Here is a 22890-nt window from a genome sequence, read left to right as displayed (position 1 = left end):
AACAAAGGATGCCTAGGTGTATTCAAAAGTTGAATAAATTGCTCAGATAATCAATTTAAGTGTATTTCCCATGATTTTTTTTCCAAATTTAAAATGTGCTTTTGAAAATTTATCAAAACATCAGCATGTTTTGATTTAGATTCTTTAAAAAGTTTGAGTTGATTATCGAATTTTCACAGCTCGATCGGGCATCTTGTCGAAAGATTTTCTTTAAATCGGGCGTGCTTCTGAAAATTTTTTGAACGTGAAACTTTTGATAAAATAAAAGCATATTTTAAAAAAATGTAGGAGTTCAATCGAAAATATCAATGATGTTTTTAGAAAAAATATAATACGTGAGTTGTAGATCTCGGCTATTTCATGGCTGCATGCTACGTAAGTTTGTTATTGGACAAGTTGTTCTCTTACGCAGTGAAATTGGATTTAGACATGCATTTGATCGGGCTGTAATTCCAATTCATACAATATCCAAATCCAGATTATATTTTACCAACACATGCATTTGATACTGGCCCGACCCGCGAGGGCTGCGCCAGTACGCGCCAGCGAGAGAGAGAGAGACAGAGAGAGAGAGGAAAGAGAGGCGAACGATGCTGCGCAGGGCGGCCATTTCTCTCTGGAAAGCCTCTCTCCGCCCTCCGCCGCCGGCGCTCATTCCGACAGAGCCGCCGTCCCTTCTGATCCCCCGGGCCGGCGTGAGCGGCACTGCTAAGGGCAAAGGCAAGCTGAAGTCGGGCCAGCCGCTGAAGCGTTCTAAGATCACCAAGAAGAAGGGAGCCGCCGCACCACCCCCCTCCGAGGGCCGCGGCCGAGGCGGCGAGGCCGAGCGCCTACGCCGACTGGCTGAGTCCTGTCTCAATGCCCCCACCCCCATCCGCTACCTCACCGAGAAGCAGCGCCGCCGCGAGGCCGAGCGCGAGAAGCTTGGCCTCATCAGCAAGGAGCGCCAGCGCGAGCTCGATATGGCCAAGGCCAAGTCCAAGAAGAAAGAAGGTAGCGACGGAGCTCCGGCAACACCGCCGTGGACTCGTGAGTCCTGGATCGGCACCCCCGGCTTGGACCCCATCTCTTTGGGCTTGATCGACGAGAAGGACCTTATCAAGTACGAGCTCACCGTCGAGGACGGACGGAGGCTCGCCAAGGAGTACAGCAGGGTCCTTATGAGGAAGACGAGGGCGCGTCAGGCCGCCGAATCCACGCTGCTGAAGCTCAAGAAAGAGGCAATTGCGGCGCTTCCTGACCATCTCCGCGAGGCCGCGCTTGTCCCTGACCTCACGCCCTTCCCTGCCAATCGGTACATGGCGACGTTGACGCCTCCGATTCAAGGGTATGTGGACAAGATCAGGGAGGCCGCGCAGAAGCACGTGGTGAAGGAGAAGCTCCGATGACGAGGATGGTAGGCCTCCATTTTTGTTTTCTTTTCCCATTCTTGTTTTTCCTTCTCTTTTCTCGTTTCTTTTGGCTCTTCTTGTGGTACATATTAATGGTTGCTCTTAGAAATGTTAGCCGAACTTCTCTTTTGGGTGGGTGGGATTTCTGGAGTGAATGTAGTTTCCAATGTTCTGCTTATTGATCATGTTCGTGCAAGATATGCTGGAGTTTGATGACGGTTTTATGGTTTTCCGTTTCTGACTGTCTTGTTTTACGTGATTATGTTTGTCCTTCGTGCATCTGTTGATGCTTGTCTTGTTGCTGCATCAATATGTTTGTAGATATATAATTGCATGCGACTTACTGCTGCATTGTCATCTGTGCCTTCTGAATTTAGCTATTTTTTGTGTAAGATATGTCAGTGGTTTGGCTTCTGTAAGATTAGTAAAATATGGCTCGAAACAATTGCACCAAAATTTGCAGGAGGCATTGGGTCTACTTCCCTTTGGAAAACGAGCTCAATGACTTGCTAACTTCATGGTCTTGAAGCTTTTACACCCACTTAGGACGAAGGGCCCGACTAAGATAGGCACAGTCATATATCATGCTCATTGTATTAATGCTCAACATGCTGAGAAATTGATTATGTTCGGCCATTGGTTTTTAAATTTTTAATCCTGTGTTGGCTAAATGTAACAACAATGAAGAGTGGAAAACAATTAGTCTGTCAACTCGAAAATTATATTAGGTTTAGAGTCATAGGGTGCTCCTGAGCACCTACACCCACTTGCACAAAGTTTATATTTTCGTAAATGTTATACACTTCTGCTCAACCTTATAATAAAATCTAATAATTAACTGGATGTTGACCTGTACTAGTACTGAAAACCCTGAGTTTTGTGTTTATCTCTTTCTCGATGGTGAATATCCATTGAGAAAGCCAGACATTAATGGTAGAAGCCAGGATCTAGTTCCTCTGTTCTACATATTATTTCCTGGTAGCGCACAAGTTTTACATCACGTTATTGTAGCATAAATATGGATATCTTAATGTCTTGAAAAAACTGACTGGCTCCCTCAATGTGTCAATTTTTTGATACTTGAAAATTTGTGTTTTTATGTCCAGACAGCATTACCTAGATCATCATTTATTTCAAATAAGTCATGCTCCAATCTGAATGTATTTATAAATTCTGATTGCAATGGTACATCTAGCTATGGTTATTAACTTATCAGAACATGGATGTAGGTACCCGAGGTGCTCGAGTACAATATCAAGCCATGGCTTTGAAACAACATAGGTATAAATAACCGTGTAGGTATTCCAGGAGCACCACTGCATTACTAACATATAAGTAATGTCTATTGTCTTCCTGTCTGTGCACGTGCTGGCATGTGTATGTATGCCTGTCCAAATCTTCATCTGGAGAGGTCCACTTCTTTATTTGGATTGGATCCTGTGGATTCAATGTTGCTTTTCTTAAGTTTCTTTATCAGCATGCTGGTTTCCAGTCATTGAGGAATGAACATTTGTGGACAATTTATGATGGAAACAAACTGTGTTTATACTTTATACGTAACAGAAAAACCTAAGGTTTGATTCCTAGCAAATGTGTTGTTGAACACAATGACGTTAGATCTGGTCGATTTTTTGCATGATCTTCTAATAGTGACCAATATCATTCATGGTAATTTCTTTCATGCTTTTTCTTACACTCTACAGATTTTCTCTAGAGCTTGTCATGCAACTCCAGGAATTGAAGTTTTGAGATTCTTCTCCGAGCAATCTGACAACCCTGCTCAGTCCATATTACAGAGACAAATTATATATGTAATAAAATCTCACAAACAGATCGGGAAAAGACAAACAGACTAAAAAGACCGAAGAAAAACTTACAATTAGATAATAAATAATAAAAAGCAAGCACAGATTACCATAAAACTAATATATATGACAGATCATCAAATCTATATATAAGATAGTATATATAAGGTATGGCCTATGAATAAATAGCTTGTTTAGTAAATATGAACACACTCAAGAGAGTGAGAGGTCGACAAATGCGGATGATGAGAGTTGGGAAGGTCACTGGTGTAGTGAGTACTGCAGTGGAGAGATAGAAGAGTGTTGCCGGTGATAATATGAGGTCTGAATACTGATGGAGAAAAAGAGAGAAGTAGATTGCTGGTGACTGAGGGAGAGGTTGTGTTAATAGTCAATTGGGTAACTTGTTGGTGTGCCCCATTGCTAACCGTTGTTTGGATGGTTTTTGTGGAGAACATGTGAAGACATCAGATAGGTTATTTGCTGGTGCTCTCTGTCTCCCCCTCCAAGTAAAACTGAATTGGTATATAGATAGTCCTGGACAACATGGGCACCATTTTAATGCTTGAACCTGCTACCTAATGGTAAGAAACCTGGGTTGCTGGTACCTGTCCAGGAAGTCAGCTGAATTTATACACACACAGTCAGATTGGGCGTATAACATTGGGTGCCTTCTCAATTAGAACTATTGCATTCCTATGTACAACTTTAGAATTTTGATTTGGATGCCTTCTGGAAAGGCATTGCTGAGTGCACCTGTCTTCTGGAAAGGCATTACTTAGCGCACCAAAGTGCTATAGTTTTTCTTGTTGCTGTTATAGTTGTTGCACTGAGCAATTTGATTTGTGCACAAAATAATGGTTAATATCTTCCAGTGCATAGCGAAGGTTACATTTTATCTTGACGTTGTTGTGCAGATTTTGGTGGGTAGCATTGGTTCTAGAGCTTTTTAATCAGTTGCAAAGAGTCTGCAATCATAAGTCAACATGAAGAAAGCACAATGATCTTCGCTTGAAATGTGATTGTGTGTTTTGGTGACGTTTTCTTTGCCTCCCTAGACGAGTTTGCTTGAGCAGTTGGAAGCATGAATTCAATCCGTCAAAGACATGAGTGAAAATTACATCCCTAGAGAACAGCGAAGAGATACATCTTGTTTGATGCATGTAACTTGGATGATCTTACTCACATTACATTAAACCTTTGTCAATCTGAAGTAATGTAATGTTTGACGTTTCCCTAGAGATCAGTTTGCATGGACAGCCAATTCTGTATTCATAGATAACTGCAAGTGGACATTCTTAACTGAGTTGCTTTTCAGATAGTTTTCTCGGATTTCATGTCAAGTAAACCATAACATGAAAAATAATCATTGTAATCTTTTGAGTAATTTATAGCAACGTGCTTAACTTTGAATTTACAACATGCTTATCTTAAGTGCAAATAGCTGCTTAATGATGAGAAATTATGAAGGCTGCTTAACTTCTGAAAATAATTTCTTGAACTCCGGGAGTCTCAATAGCTGATGAAAAGTTGTTAAAATGAAATCTACAACACCTTTTATTCGCTTATAAAAGCAATTTCTACCACAGTTGTTTCTCTCAGGCACAAGATTGATGGGCCCCTTTGGTCACAGTCACGGTGTGGTATAACTTGATCCCTTCTAATTATTTCAGTTGGCATACTCATCTCCAACTAGAAGTAATTAGAAATTGTCTGCTCTGTGTTTGATTGCTACAGTGGCTCAAAGTCGACGTCCAGCAGGCTTGAAGCTGGAGTCCATTTCACTTGTTCTGTTTTTTATGATGTACAGTGAGGTAACCCTCACGGCTGCTTGATGTTCCAATGGGCGCTTGACTTGCAGGAATAACCAAACAAAACTCGGGACCTAATTTGGTGAGCCAAATTTCTGTTACCAAGTTTATCATCATTGACCGATTATTTAATTGCACATTTGTTCATTCCTGTAAGATACAAGCATCTGCCTTAAGGTAAAATTAAAACTTATTTGAAGAACGTTCCTATCATATATACACGCCACATTGAAGCCAAAGGAAAAAACAAAAGAAAATAAAAGAAAAGAATGAAATGGAGCTGTTTTCATGTCATCTTTCTTTTGTTTCGTTGAAGAGTATTTCATCTTACCATCCAACTGAGAACTTAAGCTCTTATCCTTCTCTCTAGCCCACAGCTGATTTTCAAAACATAAGAGCATTGAACATATGACATTTATTTAAAACTATACTTAATCAAATCTGTATCGATTGGATGTATATGTACATCCTAAAGCCAATCTGATCGGATGTCGTTCTTTTTGAATCTAAATCCTGTTTGGATGTCATATCTATAACGGTCTGGTCAAACATCTAATCCAAATGGAGCATGTTGACATTCTTACCATTTAAATTGCGTGGATATGTTGAGAAATTGTGAATGGCTGCTTGACTTCTTCAAATAATTTTAACGCCGAGGGTCTCGACAGCTAATAAGAAATTGTTAAATAAATTGCAAAATACTCTTCCTCCTTAATAAAGCAACAAAATTTCCAGAAGCCATGGCACACACAACGTTCGAGCAGTGTTTGGGTCGGCCCACGGCCTAACGGACCTTTACTCCTTAGGTTCTAATTCTGGCAGCCGACCCAACCCAAACTTTCAGGTTGCTTGCGGTGCGTACGGTAGATTGCAGGGTACAAACTCATTAACCCTCACGAGCGAATTTCTCGCTTATTAGGACCTATCGCCCATCAACAAATTGGATTCGAATAACATATACCAATAATTATTTAAAGAAAAATCATATCATAAATTTGACGTCCAATTTTACAATATGAATCTGGTCCAAACATTTATATTTGAAACTGACACAATTCCGAGTTTTAAACTGAATTTGACCATTTTTCAAAAATATAAAAGCATTAGACATGGAATATTTATTTAAAAAAAAACCAATTTGAATCCATATCTGATATTTCTACGATCGAATGCCATTTTCTTAAATCCAAAACCTATCCACTTTCTTAATCGCATGTTAATTTTCTTTCATGTTTTTCAAGGTTCAATCGAATATCCGATTCAAATGGATACATTGACATTCCTAATTAGATGGGATATCTGATTCAAATCAAATACATTGAAATTCTTAATTAAATACTAATACATCAAAAAAATTTAAAAAGCAGCCTATATGTAAATATTAGTATTAATGTAAAAATAACTAAACTTTTATGAGTTGCCTCAACCACTAAATGGGCCTTTCCCCGTCCATCTTGAAACAAGACTCCTTGACAGCAAAGTATGAATTTTAACAATAAAATGTGCACCGTAATGAGCCAGTCTGAAATGAATTTGACATCCGATTTCCCACTCCATTAGCAGAGCTATGCCTTCTTGAACCACGAACCTTCAACTCAAACCATGGGGGTACAGCCGATGGCTTCTCGGCAGCAATTTGACACACTTTTGCAGATGCCATCCTCTGGAAACGATGACATTGCACTGCAAACTACTTTTTGCGGTGAAGGTTTAGAACTAAGTTTTATCTATTTTGTGTCTTCTCCAATCTATTCAAAAAGAAACAAGAACACAAAGAAAAGAACAGAAGAACAAGAACAAAACTAACCGTGTCACCGCCTGATGATCCAATGGGCGCTTGACTTAACAGGAAATAACGAGATAAAACAAGAAAACCAAACTTAGTGAGGCAAATTTCTGTTACCAAGCCTATTCATTTGTTCATTCCTAAAATACAAGCACACTCCAAATGCACAAAGCCACAGACGGCATCTGCTTAAAAGTAAAACTAGAACGTATTTGAAGAACATCTCCGTCATATATACATCGGACCTTGAGGTGAAAGGAAGGAACAAGAGAGCAAAAAAATGAAAGAATGAAATGAAACCCTTTGTATGTCTATGTTCTGTTATACAGTTTGTATTTGTACAGCGAGAGAATCCGCACGTCCCCATCTCAATCCATGCAAAGCAAGAAAGAAAAACAAAGTTGCAGAGATAATGAGACCATCAAACCCCTTACTCTACCAATATCTTCACCTCCATATCTTCTTTTTCCTTATGCCAAACCATGAAAGAAGCAGACCCAAGAAAAAAAAGGCTAAGATCCGCCTGCTACCAACAACTGATCCGGGGCAAAGTGCATGTATTTCAGGCCTACATTCCGCTCTGGTTGCCATATAATTCTTTGTCGTCCAACGGGAACAATGGGGGCAAGTACAGCGGCGAAGCAAATTCCCCATTCACAAAGTCGCCAACGCCGTAACCCTGCTCTTGGCCTTCTCCTTGAGCAATCATCCCATGAAAAGGTGCTCCAGGATACAAGGATTCTAGCTTCTCCAAATCCACGTCCCCGTAGTCCATGCCAACAGGTGCCTGCTCCATATGTTCCAGGCTTCCGAGCAACTTGGCGTCGGGGTTCTGCAACTGGAACGACAGAGCATCCGGGCTCGAGAACTCCAGCTGCCGGTTTTCAAAGTTGGCACCCATATCAGCACCAGGCATGCTAACCTCTTGCTGCCCTGTGTCCAGCATGTCCAGCAGCTCCTCGATATCAAACATGGTGTCCTGTATGGGCAGATCCAGCTGGTTTTTATGCAGCAATGGCGGGTCATCCCCTTGCTCTATCTTCACCTCCACTGGCTCAAAGTTTTGTTCTTCCCGTGCTTTATCCGCCATTCCCATCTTGGTGTCTCCTTCATCTTCAGCTTTCTCTTGCCTGGCTGCGCTGCCACAGCTGGTAGGACTTCCAGAGGGAGGGACTCTGCCGTCTTTCATAGAAGAACGGAGGAGCAACGAGCCGAGCTTGTTGCCAATCTCTTCCTGGCTGGAGGAAGCCTCGTGGCAGACGGTGCCTTCCCCCGAGTAGCAGATGCTCGTCCCTCCTTGCGTCTGTGATGTCAGAGACGATGAATCCTTTGAACCGCTTGAATCACGAAGGTTGAGGCGAGCAGAGGAACCGTACATTGCCTGTGCTGCTTCATCATATGCCCGAGCAGCAGCAAGGGCAGTGGGGAACGTTCCTAGCCAGAGACGGCTCCCTCTATCCGGCTCCCTGATCTCTGCAACCCATTTTCCCCAAGTGCGTTGCCTCACGCCCCTGTAGATGCAGTTGGGATTCTCAGGGCCTCCTTTGCCGGCCATGCAACCTTTCTTGGAGCCCTTTGCAGGAGCCTTCCGAATCCGTCTGCCTTCCTTCGAAGTCTCCGCGATCCTGTTTCTTTCCTTCCATTTGGCAAGAATCTCTGACACTGACTCCCCCGAATGGCGCCTGCTGCGCGTCCTTCTTCTCCTGAAGATCAGTAGAAAAACAGTTCAGCAGATGCAACAATAACCAATCAAAAGACCAACTCAAATCCAGAATCACCAAATAACCTAGAAGAAGTCCAAAGCTTCATAATCATTATGATAATGGGTATATCCATAAGAGGGGTAACCTAAATCAGAAAATTAACTTAGCAAGGAAGGAAAGAAAAATGAGATGGTTGAAGTTGGAAAACATTATTCTTGCATGAGAATGTCATGGTCATAAGCGTCGGCAAGAATAATCTTCATACATCTCAAGAACAATTCAACAAACATCAGGGCACACAACAGGAACTTTGGGAAGATAATTCCTTTCACACCATGCATATGTCATAGAATATAGCTCGTTTAAGACACGACCGGTTCTTCTTCTCTCTCTTGCTGTATAATCCCACAAGCAACAAGCGCGATGACCTCATAGCATATCAGTGTCAACACGGAGTTTGACAGCTTTAAACCGTTTACACTGAATGGTTTCAGCCTTTCAGGGGCCCGTTCGAGACACAAGATCAACCAAGCGAGGATGTAAACACAAGCAACTAACTCATTGCCACGCACAGAGAACAGCATGCTGAACATATAACAAAGATAAGTATCCGAACATATAACAAAGATAAGTACCCTCAAGCCTAGCTCCCAACTCAAACTCCAAACAAGAACACGAAGTATAGGTGCTACGTGAATTGGGGAGAAGTGGAAGAGACAAGGCGACTCAAACTCCAAACAAGAACGTAAAGTATAGTTGCTAAGTGAATTGGGGAGAACAAGACGCACAACCTACACCCTTTTCTCCCCCTATACAATGGATTGGCAATGATGAAACGACCAAGAAACGGAACCAGCACCGGAAATGGACACCGGCGGATTAAAGCTCCGGCGCCTTATACGGGGATTAAGAACAGCAGTGGAAGGAACAGGAGAAGAACCTGAAACAGCCTCTTTCCATACTGCATAATGGCTTGAAAATACAGAAGAAGCATTAGAAATGGTGTTCAAAACACCACGAGAGAGAGGGACAGAGAGGGGGACAGAGAGAGAAAGAAAGAGACGAGGACTGATCAAATTGGACCATTGAACCACGTCAAGAGAATTTCAACACGGAAAGAAGCCACAGGGAACTGATTCTTCTGCATTCACGAGCATATACGAGAGCAGGCCTGGAGAATCGCCATTCCTAACTCCCCTGCAAAACCAGAAGATTTGATACCAACACCGGGCTCCCGAGAGCGACAGTCATCTTACCCATCAGACGTCGAGCAGAAAGGCCCCTCCTCCCTTTGCCTGGTCGCCTCTATCGCCTCATCGACAGCGAAAAAACACGAAAACCAAATAACACAGGAGAAGAAAACCACATCAGAAAATTAACCAGCCACGATCCTCCAAACAAACACCCACCCACAAGAAGCACCACCACAATGCCATAAAGGACATAAAACATTTCGAATTCACCCAACACAACACACAAAGAGACAGAGACAGAGATAAAAGATGGAAGCACAGAACGACCGAGAGAGGGAGAGAGAGAGAGAGTCGAGTACCTTTGAGGAGGGTCCGTTGGAGTGGCGCTGCTTTGACCGGTTGAAGACGAAGACATGACCGAAAGATTCGATTCAACAAGGTAATGAAAAGGGTTCGTACAAGCACCCTCGCTCTCTCTATATATCTAGATTCTTCTCCTTCTTCTCTCCCCTCTCTTTGCACTCCTTCTTGGTGCTTGGGCAGCAAGTAAGTTTCTCGTGGGCAACTTGGATAGCCCTTCTTCTCAGTGGAGACGGATAGGGAAAGGGAAAGACAATGGAAACGAGAGATGCAGGAAAGAAGAGCCTGTGTGTTCTGATTGCAGAGATAATCCAAGAGGCGTTTTGCTGCTTCGCTACGCAAAGGAACCAGATAAACCCTTCGGCTTCCTCTATTTATAGGCGACTCGTCTCTTCGAGTAAAACCCAGACGACTACCTCATGCTTGCCTACGTGGCAAACGCCAAGAGGGGCCACGTAGCGTTTTTCAGGTGAGACGTGGCGAGGAAGCTTCTGGGCAGCTGAGGGTCTCGGTTGTGCTTCCGAGACAGCTCGGTTGCTTCGCCACCAAGTATTACCTTCCTCGGCTCGTGTCGCCAGCTCCAGCCCCTGCTCCACCACAACCTTTCCTCTTTTAGCAACGACAACATCGACGTCTCTTTAGAATAAAGTTTCGGTGGATTTTATCTATGTAAATATAAATAAAGAATAAATCCGTCTATAAAACCGATTAATGTGCCTTTGCTAGTGGCTTTTTATTCCAAACCAATTAAGAAAAGAGAAGGAAGAATGTCATAAAATTTACATTCTCGTTCACATATACGCCCTTTTCTTTTGTTTCCCCATCTCACATTCTTTTGTTTTATATTTTTATAAATATGCAATAAACTAATGAATTTCACGATTGTTTTTAAGGTAAAACGTTAGTTTGTCTTTAAAATAGTGTTCAAAATGGGTACGAGTGATATAGTCAAAAGTGGGGTTGTTTAAAACTCCATTTTAATAAGTCAGCACTTTTTGAAGAGCGTGTCACCCAGCTCTACTCCCCTTGTTTTTTACACGAAGCATTGTTTTGTTATTACCACTCAAACGCACCAATAGAGATTGAAAAGCCAGACAAATGACGGCGTGTTTGGATGACAACATCGTGTCCAAACAAATGGTTTTCTGAAAAAATTTGTAATCATATTCCATAAAATGAATTTGGTATATGTTAGCATGTTAGGTAGAAACAAAAACGAAGGTAGTCCTTGTATAAAAATTGATAAAATATTATAGTATAAACTATTCTGACATCTACATAACCAAGATTAATAACCCAAATGCCAAAACCATTCCATATATCTATAAGGTGAATATAAATCTAAGAAACAATTCTAAATCCAAATGTAAGTTCACTGTTTTTCATTTGTAAGTTGGATTGTTGCCGTGATTTTAGGGATGTAGCTTGTTTGTGAAAGCTTCACCTGAAGTCGACTCGTTTTATAAAGGAGTTGAGCTCGAGTTGGAGTTAAAATCAAGTTATAAATGAGTTGAGTTTGCGTTACAAGAGCTCGGACTCAACTTGGCTAGTGTCTTCCCTGTTTGTTAATTTTTAGGGGCATATAATTTTTTTTTTGACATTTAACACTACTTTTGTGGTTTTCATTTTCATTTAAATAAAAAAAAATGTGAATCAAGTAACACGAGCTTAAACAAGTTAAGCTTGAGCGCAAGCTCAGTTTACAAAGTCAGGTCGAGCTTGCTTCATAAAGCTCAAGTCACGTCATAAAGCTTGAGTCGAACTTGTCTCCCTTGTTATACATTCTTACGTGATGAGTAGTTTTTTGGATAAGCTGTTTGATTATATGTCAACAACAAAAAATGAAGAACCAATCCCTATAAGAAGCACTTAGGACCATCATTAATGTGTCTAAAGTTGTTTAACCCAATTATAACTAACTATCTATCCAATTGCCATGAATTTTGAAAACCTGATTCTTAACAGATCAATTAATGTGGTTTAAATTCAGTTGTTTATTCAAAAGTCAGATATGGATTTAAATGTTAACTAAAAACTCAAATTCACATAAGATTCACAATGTGAATATAAACGATAGATTCAAATGTGAAGCTTTTTTCTACATTTGAATTCAAATTTGAACAATGTCCAATAAATTGGATATGATAAAGGATACGTGTGGTTCAAATCCGATTTGTTGACATCATTCCACAAATCTCGTTATGGGTTTGACTTTGAGAAACTTGAATCTGATAAAGCAAGCCTTGACCAAATGATTGACCTGGCTATAACTCGCGACATATCTTATTATCAACTTCATTTGGGCTTTCTTTCCTTCTTTTAGTTCCCCAAATTTTGGAGTTGATTGAAGGGGAAATGGGGCAAGCGTCGCCTGGATAACTTCCATTTGGATAGTGACAAATAGTCTCCATTTTTTCTTGGAAGGAAAAATTTTCTCCTCATTTTAAGGTGAAATATGGTAGGACAAGCAGCATTTCAAGGTTGAACATTTAGGGAGATCAAATGCTCCGAAAAGGCCGGGTGAAAACTTTTCGTTGTTTCAAACAAACACGTCGACTGACAGGCAATACGCCAAGCCCGTCAATATTGTTTTATTGCGACTCACAGATTGAATCGTGCCCTTAAAATCAGGGCTTGTAGCACAACATATTTACGCAGTCACGAACATTATTTTATTTCAAAAATGCATTTCTGCTTGCTGGTAGAGTGAAAGATAAGGATGAAGATGGTAACCACTTTTCTTTCACAGGGTTTGGATGAGCATGAAGAAGAATATGTATATATATATTCTTTTGAGCTAAAAAGAATATACCGAAACAACGGCCACCCTGTTATTGGGGAGCGAGCAGTTATTATTATTTTTTTAATGTTTACTTAGAAGACTTACGTATACTTTCACCCCGTAATTGGGAAAGGAGCAATTATTATTATTTTTTTAATATTTACTTAGAAGACTTACGGTATACTTTAACGTTGAAATAAATTCAAATATGGAATCTTTTAAGCAGGGGTGAAACCGAAAATTTTTTATGAGAGAAGGTAAATTAAAGTTTCTAAATTTTGACAAGAGCCGAAATATTATTTTTAAAAAACTTTTTAAAACTTACATATAATTTTTTTTTTTTTTTAGGGGAGCCAGAGCCCCCCTTGGCTCCTTCCTTGTGTTTGAGTATGAGCCCCCCTTGGCTCCTTCCTTGTGTTTGAGTATGAGTCAATTTGCTGCTCAGTTATGCTACACCCCACATCACTAGATTACAAGACTAATTTTACTATTTTAAACATTCAATTGGAGACCAATTTTACTTGAACATCCTACTCGTCCTAAAGCTGTTAAATATTATGTCTGCTCAGATAACTCAACTAGTCATGTTTAGCCAGGGCTAGCTGGATATCAAGCTTAGCATCCAGGCCGGATCAGGCCAGGCTCGATTGGGTCCATAAAGTTGAAAGAGTGCACCACCAAAATCAGCGCAGAAGGGCCTGGCCCAGCCCAACCCGGTTAGCAATATTGCAAAATTTAATGAGCCTGACCTGGACTAACCTGACAAACGGACCCGGTCATAGGCCAACTTGACCAATGGTCCAGCAGGGCCCGAACGAACGAGGCAAACTAGCGAAAAGCCTTTTCTTTCTTTCCCCGGCTAGTTGGGCCTCTACTTGCCTGGTAAGTGGACTTTCTGGTAGGAAAGTGGTGTCACGTGATATCAGCCGATACGTATCTCACCAGTATCTAACCGATACGATAACTTCCCCCTTTTTATATTTTTATTTTAAATCAAAATTAAAGTAATTAAAATTATATTGTAAATTCAAACGAATAAGAAGAATAAAGTGATACGGTCGAATTTCCTTGCTTCGGTACCAAGCAAACATGCACATGTGGTAGGTTCAGAAGCTGCCATTTTCCGGGAAAAGTCAGGATATTATAATTGGCCATTATATCGGGAATGAACCAGAACTGGTGGTCAGAATAGCTACCACGAAGCTTGCATTCAAGTGGCCTTTGAAAACGTAAACAAATTTGCAAGAACTTGTTGGTATTCATGGAGCGACGAGTTTCAAAGAGGGCATTAATTCGCTTAACAATGGCCATCGAAGAAATGAGGAAGAAGACTTTTTAATATTTCCAGATAATATCAACTGCAGTTTATGTATTTTAATATTAAGAAGTTTTTTCCCCTAAATATCTTTTGCAACTATTAAAGATTATCTGGATTTATCAAATATAGTTAATTCATCCATCTTTAGGGCATTGTGGTCTTATATATATATATGTGTGTGTCTGTAAATAGAGAGATGGAGATCGAGAGCTCTCTTAAAAAAATTGACCCAATTGTTGGAATGGTGATTTAGAAAACTTAAAAAAAAAAAAAAAAAAACGAAGGAACTGGAGAATAACGAACATAAGAGGAAGACTAGCCTCAAAGGTCATATAATAGTTGATTAGGCTAAGGGTGCATGAAGAAGGCGCCCTTACTTCAACTGACGGGAGTGTCATCCCTATGTATTTTAATTGGTGGAACATGGTATCCAAGTTGAAAAATGTATTTCTGTTGTCATTGATGCCGATACTTCGGATCCCAAAAACAAGGGAAACTAGGGGAGTCTTGAGTTTTTTTTTTTTTGAGAGATGGGTCGGTAGACTCCTGCTTTTGTGAGCTTCTTAAACACAGCCAGCAAAAGAAAACACGTACTTATTTTCTTAGTTTGTTCTCCATTTCTTGTGTGAATTTCGGAATGTTGTCACAAAAAGCTCAAGTGGTCATAGCCTATGACCCAAGTTCGTTTCTCTTGCTCCCCCAAACTTGTTTACTTAGACAAAAATATCCAAACATTTAGGTAGCAAAATAAAAGAAGCTGGCTTGGCATTTCTTCAATGTCTTGACATCAAAACAGACAACTGCAATAGAAAATTAAGAGATTTCATATATAAGTCCTCAAGGGAATGGGCGGATCTAGGATTTTTTTTTGGGTGGGTCAAATGGTCCAACAAACTATAATACATTATATATATAATATTATACATATATATATATATATATATATATATATATATATATATACATATATATATATATATATATATATGTATGTATGTATGTATGTATAATATATAAATGTATGTATGTATAAACTCACATACTTTAGATAATATTTGTAAACCACATTATAATAGAAATGACATATGTCCTATATAATTGCCTACGTCAAGAACATGAAGCGTGACCTGCCCTATGACACATTTAATAATTGCTTGTGTCATTAGCACAAGCGCGATCTATCCTAAACAGATAAGGTGCTCAATTTCTATTACAGTGAGCATACAAATATCACAACTTAAAATGCAACAAACAAATATATCTATAAACTCCAAAACCAAAAAAATAAATGTTACTTACTTAAAACAAGCAGTTTTGTATTATTTCTATGTAACACAATCAATTTTTGCCTCTGTTTTTATTGAAAATAGTTATATATTATCATTCATTCACCTGTACAACAATTTGGATGTAAGTATCCTATAAAGTGCTTCCCATGTCAAAGTTTACAGCTACATGTGAAAAACCAAGGTTTTGATATTGATTTGTACATTAGTATAAGAAAACATAAAACAATAATTTGGATGTAAATACCAGTAGTTAGTTATAGTTATCACGGGTGCACAATTCTAAATGAAAACTAAACAATTTTCAACTGCAAAAAGAGAAATTCTCTACTAGTCTAACAAATACAACATGGAGCCATTATATATATATATATATATATATATATATATATATATATATAATGCACACACACACTTCATGATTGTCCGCATCCCCAAAATTTTTGGTATTTGAAGTGCTCCAGAAAAAATGAGTTTTGTTTTGAAAATAAAAAAGAAAGGGACTCGCCCGTCGGTATGAGAATTGACTGTTCCCTGTGCCTTTACCGGTGGTAATCATTCCAAAAGCTATGTTTATTATAGATGCATTTCATTTTTTCTTAAACATCTTTTCCATATGCGGTGTGGAAGAATATTGAAAGTTTGATGTTTCAAACTTTTTGAAAAGGTTCTTGAAGAATTGCTTGAAAATGTGAAACATTTTGAGGAAAACTAGAGTTGGGAAGTCTTTGTAAATATCATTTGAAAAACTTGAGAAATCATTTTGAAATCAGTTTAGTGTTCTCTTAAGACTTTAAGTGGGTTTGAGATTTTGCTCTAATTCAATTACCATCTAGTTAGAACTCGATCTCATCTTGCTTAAGTTTTTTTAGAGATGTGATTGTACTCATTTGTGCTATTAAGTAAAGGTGAATACATGGACGCATTGATTGGAAGAAAATGACTCATTCATACCACAACATTCATCTAATGCATTCCTACCACAACATACATTTAAGATTTTTGTTTTTATAGTTATCATAAACATTTTTATAAAGAAAGAAAAGTGTATATCCTAGAGGCCTACTGTGAACCCTAGAGGTTAGCAATGAGAACGGACAACCGACAGTGTATATCCCTGCAGAAGACATTGAGTTGATGAAGCGCCCGTTCACTTTCACAACAATAGGCTGTTTCATTGGTGGAGATACAATCTTGATTTTGGTTTTATCACGAGGGGTTTGTGTTAGAGATAAGGTTGCCGATCCAACGTCCTTACCAATCTTGAAAGGTAAATCAAATATTGAATTTCAAGCCAAATATAAAAGAAATGCAATTGACGCTGAAAAGAGGAAAACAACAAATGCTCCAACACATGAAAATGCCAAAATCTATTCCAAAGGGAAAGAAATTCAAATTTGTAATCAAGATCCAAAATAGATTTTTGGATCTTGACAGACCAGCCTGAAATTTCTATTTAGTATTTTTTCCTCTCTCAAGATTTAGTGGTTGTAAGAGAGTATTCCCTTTTTCAGAATTGTAGAGAAGGAAAGGCTTCGTGGACGTAGATCGAGTTTGATCGAACCACGTAACTTCTTGTATGCTCTCTCTCGCTCTCCATCTTTGTTTCTCTCGTTCTAAATTTTACATGGTATCAGAGCCCGGTTGGGCGCAGAGGGAGAAGCCGGCATTTTAGAAGTGCCGCAAAACAAAACGCCGGAGCAAGGGCTCGTTGGAATCGTCTATATCTAAGGATCATTCAGATTTTTGGAGCATCCGTTGCTGAGATATTATTTCAACAATCTACCATGGCAACCGTCAATCCTCAATGGAATGCTATTGCAAGCCTCGTATCTGTCAAGTTGGACGAAAACAACTACCTTCTCTGGAAATCGCAACTCCACAGTGCCATGTATAGCCAGGACTTATTGAGGTATGTTGACGACTCTTCTACTCCTCCACCAGAAAAAATGAATGCTAATTCCACAGAAATTAATCCGGAGTACATCAAATGGAAATGCTCCGACCAGCTTGCGTTAAGTTGGATATTGTCAACTGTTAGTGAGTCTATACTCACTCAAATTATCTCTTATGACACAGCTCGGGAAGCCTGGGTGGCCCTGGCTAACGCCCATGCATCTCATTCAAATATTCATATTCTTCAGTTAAAGAGAGATTTGCAAAATGCCAAAAAGAATGACAAATGTATGTTAGAATATCTCAACCACATGAGGTTTTTGGTTGATTCTCTTCGAGCTGTGAATGAAATTGTTTCTGATTCAGATCTCGTTTTGCATACTCTCAACGGTTTATCGAGTGAGTATGAAAGTTTTATTACTACAGTCACCATGTCCAAAATACTATCAATATTTTCTGAGTTACATGATCTCTTACTCAATCAAGAGCGTCGACTTCAATTGCTTGCTCCTAAAATCCCTGCCCAAGTTGAGTCCTTAGCAACAGCCTTTTTCACTCAATGAGGAGGCTTTGGTGGTCGAGGAAACTATGGCAGTTGTGGGGCTCATAGTGGCCGAAATGGTCGTGGTGGTCGTAGCCGCGGAAGGAACTCTTACCCTGCTGGACGAAGCACTTCAGGTCAAAAGACTTCTGAAAATCAGCAGGTTATATGTCAATTTTGTGGGCGTCGAAATCATACTGCACGGACATGTTATGACATACCAAAGGCTTTTATGGCCATGGCCTTGAATGGTGGCCGCGACAATGCTTGGTACCCTGATAGCAGTGCAACCCATCATGTGACTCATAGTGATGATTCCATGGAAGACAAAGTCGATTACCAAGGTGGAAAAGGTGTTCTTGTAGGCAATGGTGCTAAGGATACGATTTCTCATATTGGTAATATATTTCTCAATTCAATCTCTCGTTTTTTCGGTTAAAGAATGCTATGCATGTGCCAACAATCAGTCAAAATCTTATATCTATCTCTCGTTTTACAAAAGACAACAATTGCTCGGTAGATTTTGATGCTAATGGGTTTGTTGTTAGAGACTTGCAGACAGGGGCAGCTCTTCAGAAAGGGAAAACTAAGGATGGTCTATACGTATGGGCTGATGAAGACAACAAGGAATCCAAACGTACTTTTATTACGCAACATTCTAGAAGTCTTCCAGCCAATCTTTGGCACCAACGGTAGGGTCACTCTCACTTGAAGACATTGAATTTGCTTAAGAAAAATAATTATGTGCCTTTGGATGATAATAAATTTGATTTCTAATCTAGTTGAGTTTTGGCTAAGATGCATCGGCTGCCATTTGATTTCAGTTTAAGTAATAGCACTCATCCTCTTCAGTTACTTCATGCGGATCTTTGGGGGCCTGCCCCAACGTGTTCTAGAGAAGGCTACAAATATTATCTCTTGATTGTGGATGATTTCTTTCGTTTTAGTTGGATTTTTCCTCTTGTTAGAAAATCTGACACGTTATCATACTTCCAAAATTTCAAGATGCTTGTGGAAAAATAATGAGGATATGAGATAAAAATTTTTCATAGCGATTCTAGTGGGGAGTTTCTAAGCAATAATTTCTCAAATTTTCTCACTACAAATGGGACAAAAAGATGGCTTTCTTGCCCCCACACACCTCAACAAAATGGCATTGTGGAAAGAAAACATCGCCATGTTGTTGAAACAGGGTTAAGTATGATGATCGACGCCTCTCTCCCTCAACGTTTTTGGGTTGATTCATTTAGGACAGCCGTTCACGTCATCAACCGATTGCCTAGTCCAGAACTCGGAAATAAATCTCCATTTGAAATTGTTTTCAACGCTGCCCCTCAATATGATTATTTTCGAGTTCTTGGATGTACATGCTATCCTTTTCTTATGCCATATAGAGACTCCAAACTCTCTCCAAAATCCAAAGCATGTGTCTTCCTTGGATATGAGACATGTCATAAAGGATATATATGTTTAGATCCAATCACTAACATGGTCTTTATTAGCAGACATGTTGTTTTCAACGAGACAAGTTTCTTATTTCAAGGATCTGGTTCCCCAACCACTGAAGAGGACGTTGGAAAATGGATTTTTAATTATCTTGACGTACTTCCAGCTAAGACACAAAAAGGAAACAACTCCAAGCAAACCAGATCTGGTTCAAATCGACCTCAATATGTATTATTACCCAGTCCTCATTCATGGGAAGAAGATCCAACTCCAAACATTCATTCGCTCAATTCAGTTGATGCAAGTCCTAATCGTGGGGTTCAAGAAAATGTCATTGAACAATCTTCTCCTTCTCTCACCATTGAAACTTCAAGCAGGACTCATCCCATGATCACGAGGTCTCAAGATGGAACTAGGCGACCCAAGACTTATATGGTTGCTACATTTCTGGAAGAAAGAGAACCAGAAAATCTTGAGGAGGCTTTAAAAGACCCACGATGGATCGAGGCCATGCAAAGGGAAATGGATGCACTTTATAAAAACCAAACGTGGGACCTTGTCACACCACCTAAGGGAGTTAATCTAGTCAGATGTAAGTGGGTTTTCAAACGATGCTCAGATGAGACTATCGCTCGCTATAAGGCCAGACTTGTGGCCAAATGTTATAGCTAGAGGGAAGGAATTGATTATTTTGACACATATAGTCCAGTGATAAAACCCATCACTATATGAGCAGTCCTGGCTATCGTTGTGACCAAGGGTTGGAGTATTTACCAATTGGATGTCAATAATGTCTTTCTTCATGGGATTCTAAAGGAAGAAGTTTTCATGACTCAACCACCAGCTTTTGAGAATACAACAAAACCTCACCAAGTGTGTCACCTCAAGAAACAACTTTATGGCTTAAAGCAAGCGCCCCAGGCCTGGTTTGAAAGACTCAAAGGATATCTTCTCCAAAATGGGTTCAGGGAGTCATTAGTTGACACCTCACTCTTAGCTAGAAAAACCCAAGATACAATCACTTTCTTCTTATATATGTTGGTGATATAATTATTACAGGCAATAATCCTCAGGAGATTCAAAAGATTATACAAAGCTTTGGACAAGCATTCTCCATAAAAGATCTTGGAAAATTACATTTCTTCCTGAGCATTGAAGTGTCACTTCAAAAAGACAAAATTGTTCTCTCGTAGGGAAAATATATCAGAGATATTTTGAGGCGAGCAAACATGGAGAATGCAAAATCTTGTGTCACGCTTGCTGCTCAAATGTCCCTCTATCCAAATTTGACGGGGAAAAATTGAAAAATGAAACTCAGTATCGTCAGATTGTAGGAGCACTTCAGTATGTCACTTTAACATGCCCATATATTACTTATGCAGTGAATAAAGCTTGTCAGTTCATGCACCAGCCGACTTCAACTCACTAGACTTATGTTAAAAGAATTTTACGATATCTTAAAGGCACCATACAACATGGTTTTGAGATATCAAAATCTAGTTCTTTTACTTTATCTGCCTACTCTGATGCCGATTGGGCTGGGTGTCCGGATGATCGAAGATCTACTAGTGGCTATGTTACAAAAATTGGTCACAATATCATATCTTGGAAATCCACCAAACGATAGATAGTGGCAAAATCTAGCACAGAAGAGATAGTGGCAAAATCTAGCATAGAAGCAGAGTACAAGGCCATTGCAGCTCTTTCAGAAGTCATATGGTTAAATAACTTGATGAAAGATCTGGGAATTCAGACTAAACAAAAACAATTTTGTGGTGAGACAACATTGGAGCAACATATTTGGCGGCAAATCCACTTTTTCATGCACGAACAAAACATATAGAAATTGACTATCATTTCGTGAGAGAGAAGGTGGCAGACAATACGATTGAGATTAAATATATTCAATCAGAAAAGCAATTAGCTGAAATTTTCACTAAGCCGTTACCAGGGCCAAGATTTCATTATCTCAAGGAAATGTTAAACGTCCTTGAAATGGAGGTTGGATCGAAGGGGCATGTTAGTGATAAGGTTGCCGATCCAACGTCCTTACCAATCTTGCAAGGTAAATCAAATCTTGAATTTCAAGCCAAATATAGAAGAAATGCAATTGACACTGAAAAGAGGAAAGCAACAAATGCTCCAACACATGAAGATGCCAAAATCTATTCCAAAGGGAAAGAAAATCAAATTTGTAATCAAGATCCAAGATTTTTGAATCTTGACAGACCAACCTGAAATTTCTATTTAGTATTCTTTCTTCTATCAAGATTTAGTGGTTGTAAGAGAGTATTCCCTTTTTCAGAATTGTAGAGAAGGAAAGGCTTCGTGGACGTAGGTCGAGTTTGACCGAACCACGTAACTTCTTGTGTGCTCTCTCTCTCTTGCTCTCCCTCTTTGTTTCTCTCGTTCTAAATTTTATAGTTTGAAGTACCTTTCGGTGGATGTATCAAAGCCTAAGTTCTCGATGCTAAGCCATGGCTTTTTTCTAGTGCAAATGGACTGTCAAGAAGAACTCGTGGTGGTGCTGTGAAATGGAGAGCTTGGAAGCTGGATGAAAAAATATTCATCGCCAGTAGATGGTTCCCAGGAACACAATTGAATGTTGAAGACTCAGTTTGCCTCCTATCTTGATTAGACTACCGAACCTTCCATCGTTTTTCTGGAATCATAGGTTTCTCAGTGGAGTCGCCAAATCTTTGGGCGGAGAACTTCTGGAGGTGGATGCCCTAACCAAGACCATGCTCAGACTGACTTTTGCCCACATAAGAATTTTGGTCCCACTGAAATTTGTCCTCAAATCCACAGTCGAACTTGTGTAATGGGCAGATAAAACCATTACTCAGGAAGTATACTACGAAGAACATCTCCGATTTGGCGTGGTGTGCATGTCGTGCTCTCACTATACAGAAAATTACAAACCTGTGAAGGCTCCTCTTAGATAGGAAACAAACTCAATCTAAACTCACTTTCGGTTGGTCGAAAGTGAATATTCTGAAGAGGCAATGAAGGCCAGGTATGACGGTAGGGAAAGATGTTTTCCCAACTGAAACTGGAACAAACTTCAACCCATTCGCTGTATTGACACCAAGTCACAGCTCCCTTCGGAAGTCTCTGAAGGAGGAGGTAAAGAGAAAAGTGAAGAACCGCAGGTAACCTCGTGCACGTCCATTCATCAACCTCAGCCGCAACCTTCCCCCTCGCCGGTGCAGCAATTATTCCTCGGTTTTGGTGCCAGGCAAGATCACTCTCATCCTCCAGAAACTTTGGGGCATAGAAATTCCTCTTAGATGATTTGGAAGTTGTGGTGGCTGCGGATGGGAAGCTCGCTACAGGCAGTGCCGACCACAAACCTCTTTGAGCAAAAATCAAACTTGATGCCGCACCTCCTCAAGGGAACATACCTCAGATTGCAGGCAACCGCTCCAAGAGATAAGAAATTCTTTCTCACCTGAAATTATGAACTACGCCGGGGAGCCCAGGCAAGGCTGTGCAGGTCGCCAGCAGAATAATATTACCCTTATCACCCAAGTGGAGGCCGGACAGGGTATGTGGGGACTTCGCAATTGTGC

At 39.9% G+C, this 22890-nt stretch overlaps 2 protein-coding genes across 4 annotated transcripts; one reads left to right on the top strand and one right to left on the bottom strand.

Moving 5' to 3' along the window:
• Positions 1-503: 503 nt before the first annotated feature.
• Positions 504-4513, top strand: LOC116253856 (uncharacterized). 2 transcript variants are annotated; one of them, XR_004172558.2, is made up of 3 exons: positions 504-1396; positions 2621-2672; positions 4114-4513. XR_004172558.2 is itself a non-coding variant. In XM_031628819.2 (2 exons), the coding sequence occupies exon 1, from the start codon at positions 591-593 to the stop codon at positions 1386-1388; it is 798 nt and encodes a 265-aa protein (XP_031484679.1). In that variant the 5' UTR covers positions 504-590; the 3' UTR covers positions 1389-1396; positions 4114-4513. The 2 variants fall into 2 exon arrangements, 1 of the variants encoding a protein (XP_031484679.1); XM_031628819.2 differs by lacking the exon at positions 2621-2672.
• A 2561-nt stretch (positions 4514-7074) lies between these two features.
• Positions 7075-10388, bottom strand: LOC116254993 (dehydration-responsive element-binding protein 2C-like). 2 transcript variants are annotated; one of them, XM_031630681.2, is made up of 3 exons: positions 10049-10388; positions 9753-9801; positions 7075-8496 (listed from the first exon to the last, which is right to left on the bottom strand). In XM_031630681.2, the coding sequence occupies exon 3, from the start codon at positions 8346-8348 to the stop codon at positions 7362-7364; it is 987 nt and encodes a 328-aa protein (XP_031486541.1). In that variant the 5' UTR covers positions 8349-8496; positions 9753-9801; positions 10049-10388; the 3' UTR covers positions 7075-7361. The 2 variants fall into 2 exon arrangements, with proteins under 2 accessions (XP_031486541.1, XP_031486540.1); XM_031630680.2 differs by lacking the exon at positions 9753-9801 and having other exon boundaries at positions 10049-10240.
• Positions 10389-22890: the final 12502 nt, after the last annotated feature.

Source organism: Nymphaea colorata, chromosome 5 (assembly GCF_008831285.2).
Source record: "Nymphaea colorata isolate Beijing-Zhang1983 chromosome 5, ASM883128v2, whole genome shotgun sequence".
NCBI classification, from domain to species: domain Eukaryota; kingdom Viridiplantae; phylum Streptophyta; class Magnoliopsida; order Nymphaeales; family Nymphaeaceae; genus Nymphaea; species Nymphaea colorata.
The sequence above is the reverse complement of the archived record's forward strand: the minus strand, read 5'-3'. Positions and strand labels throughout refer to the sequence as shown.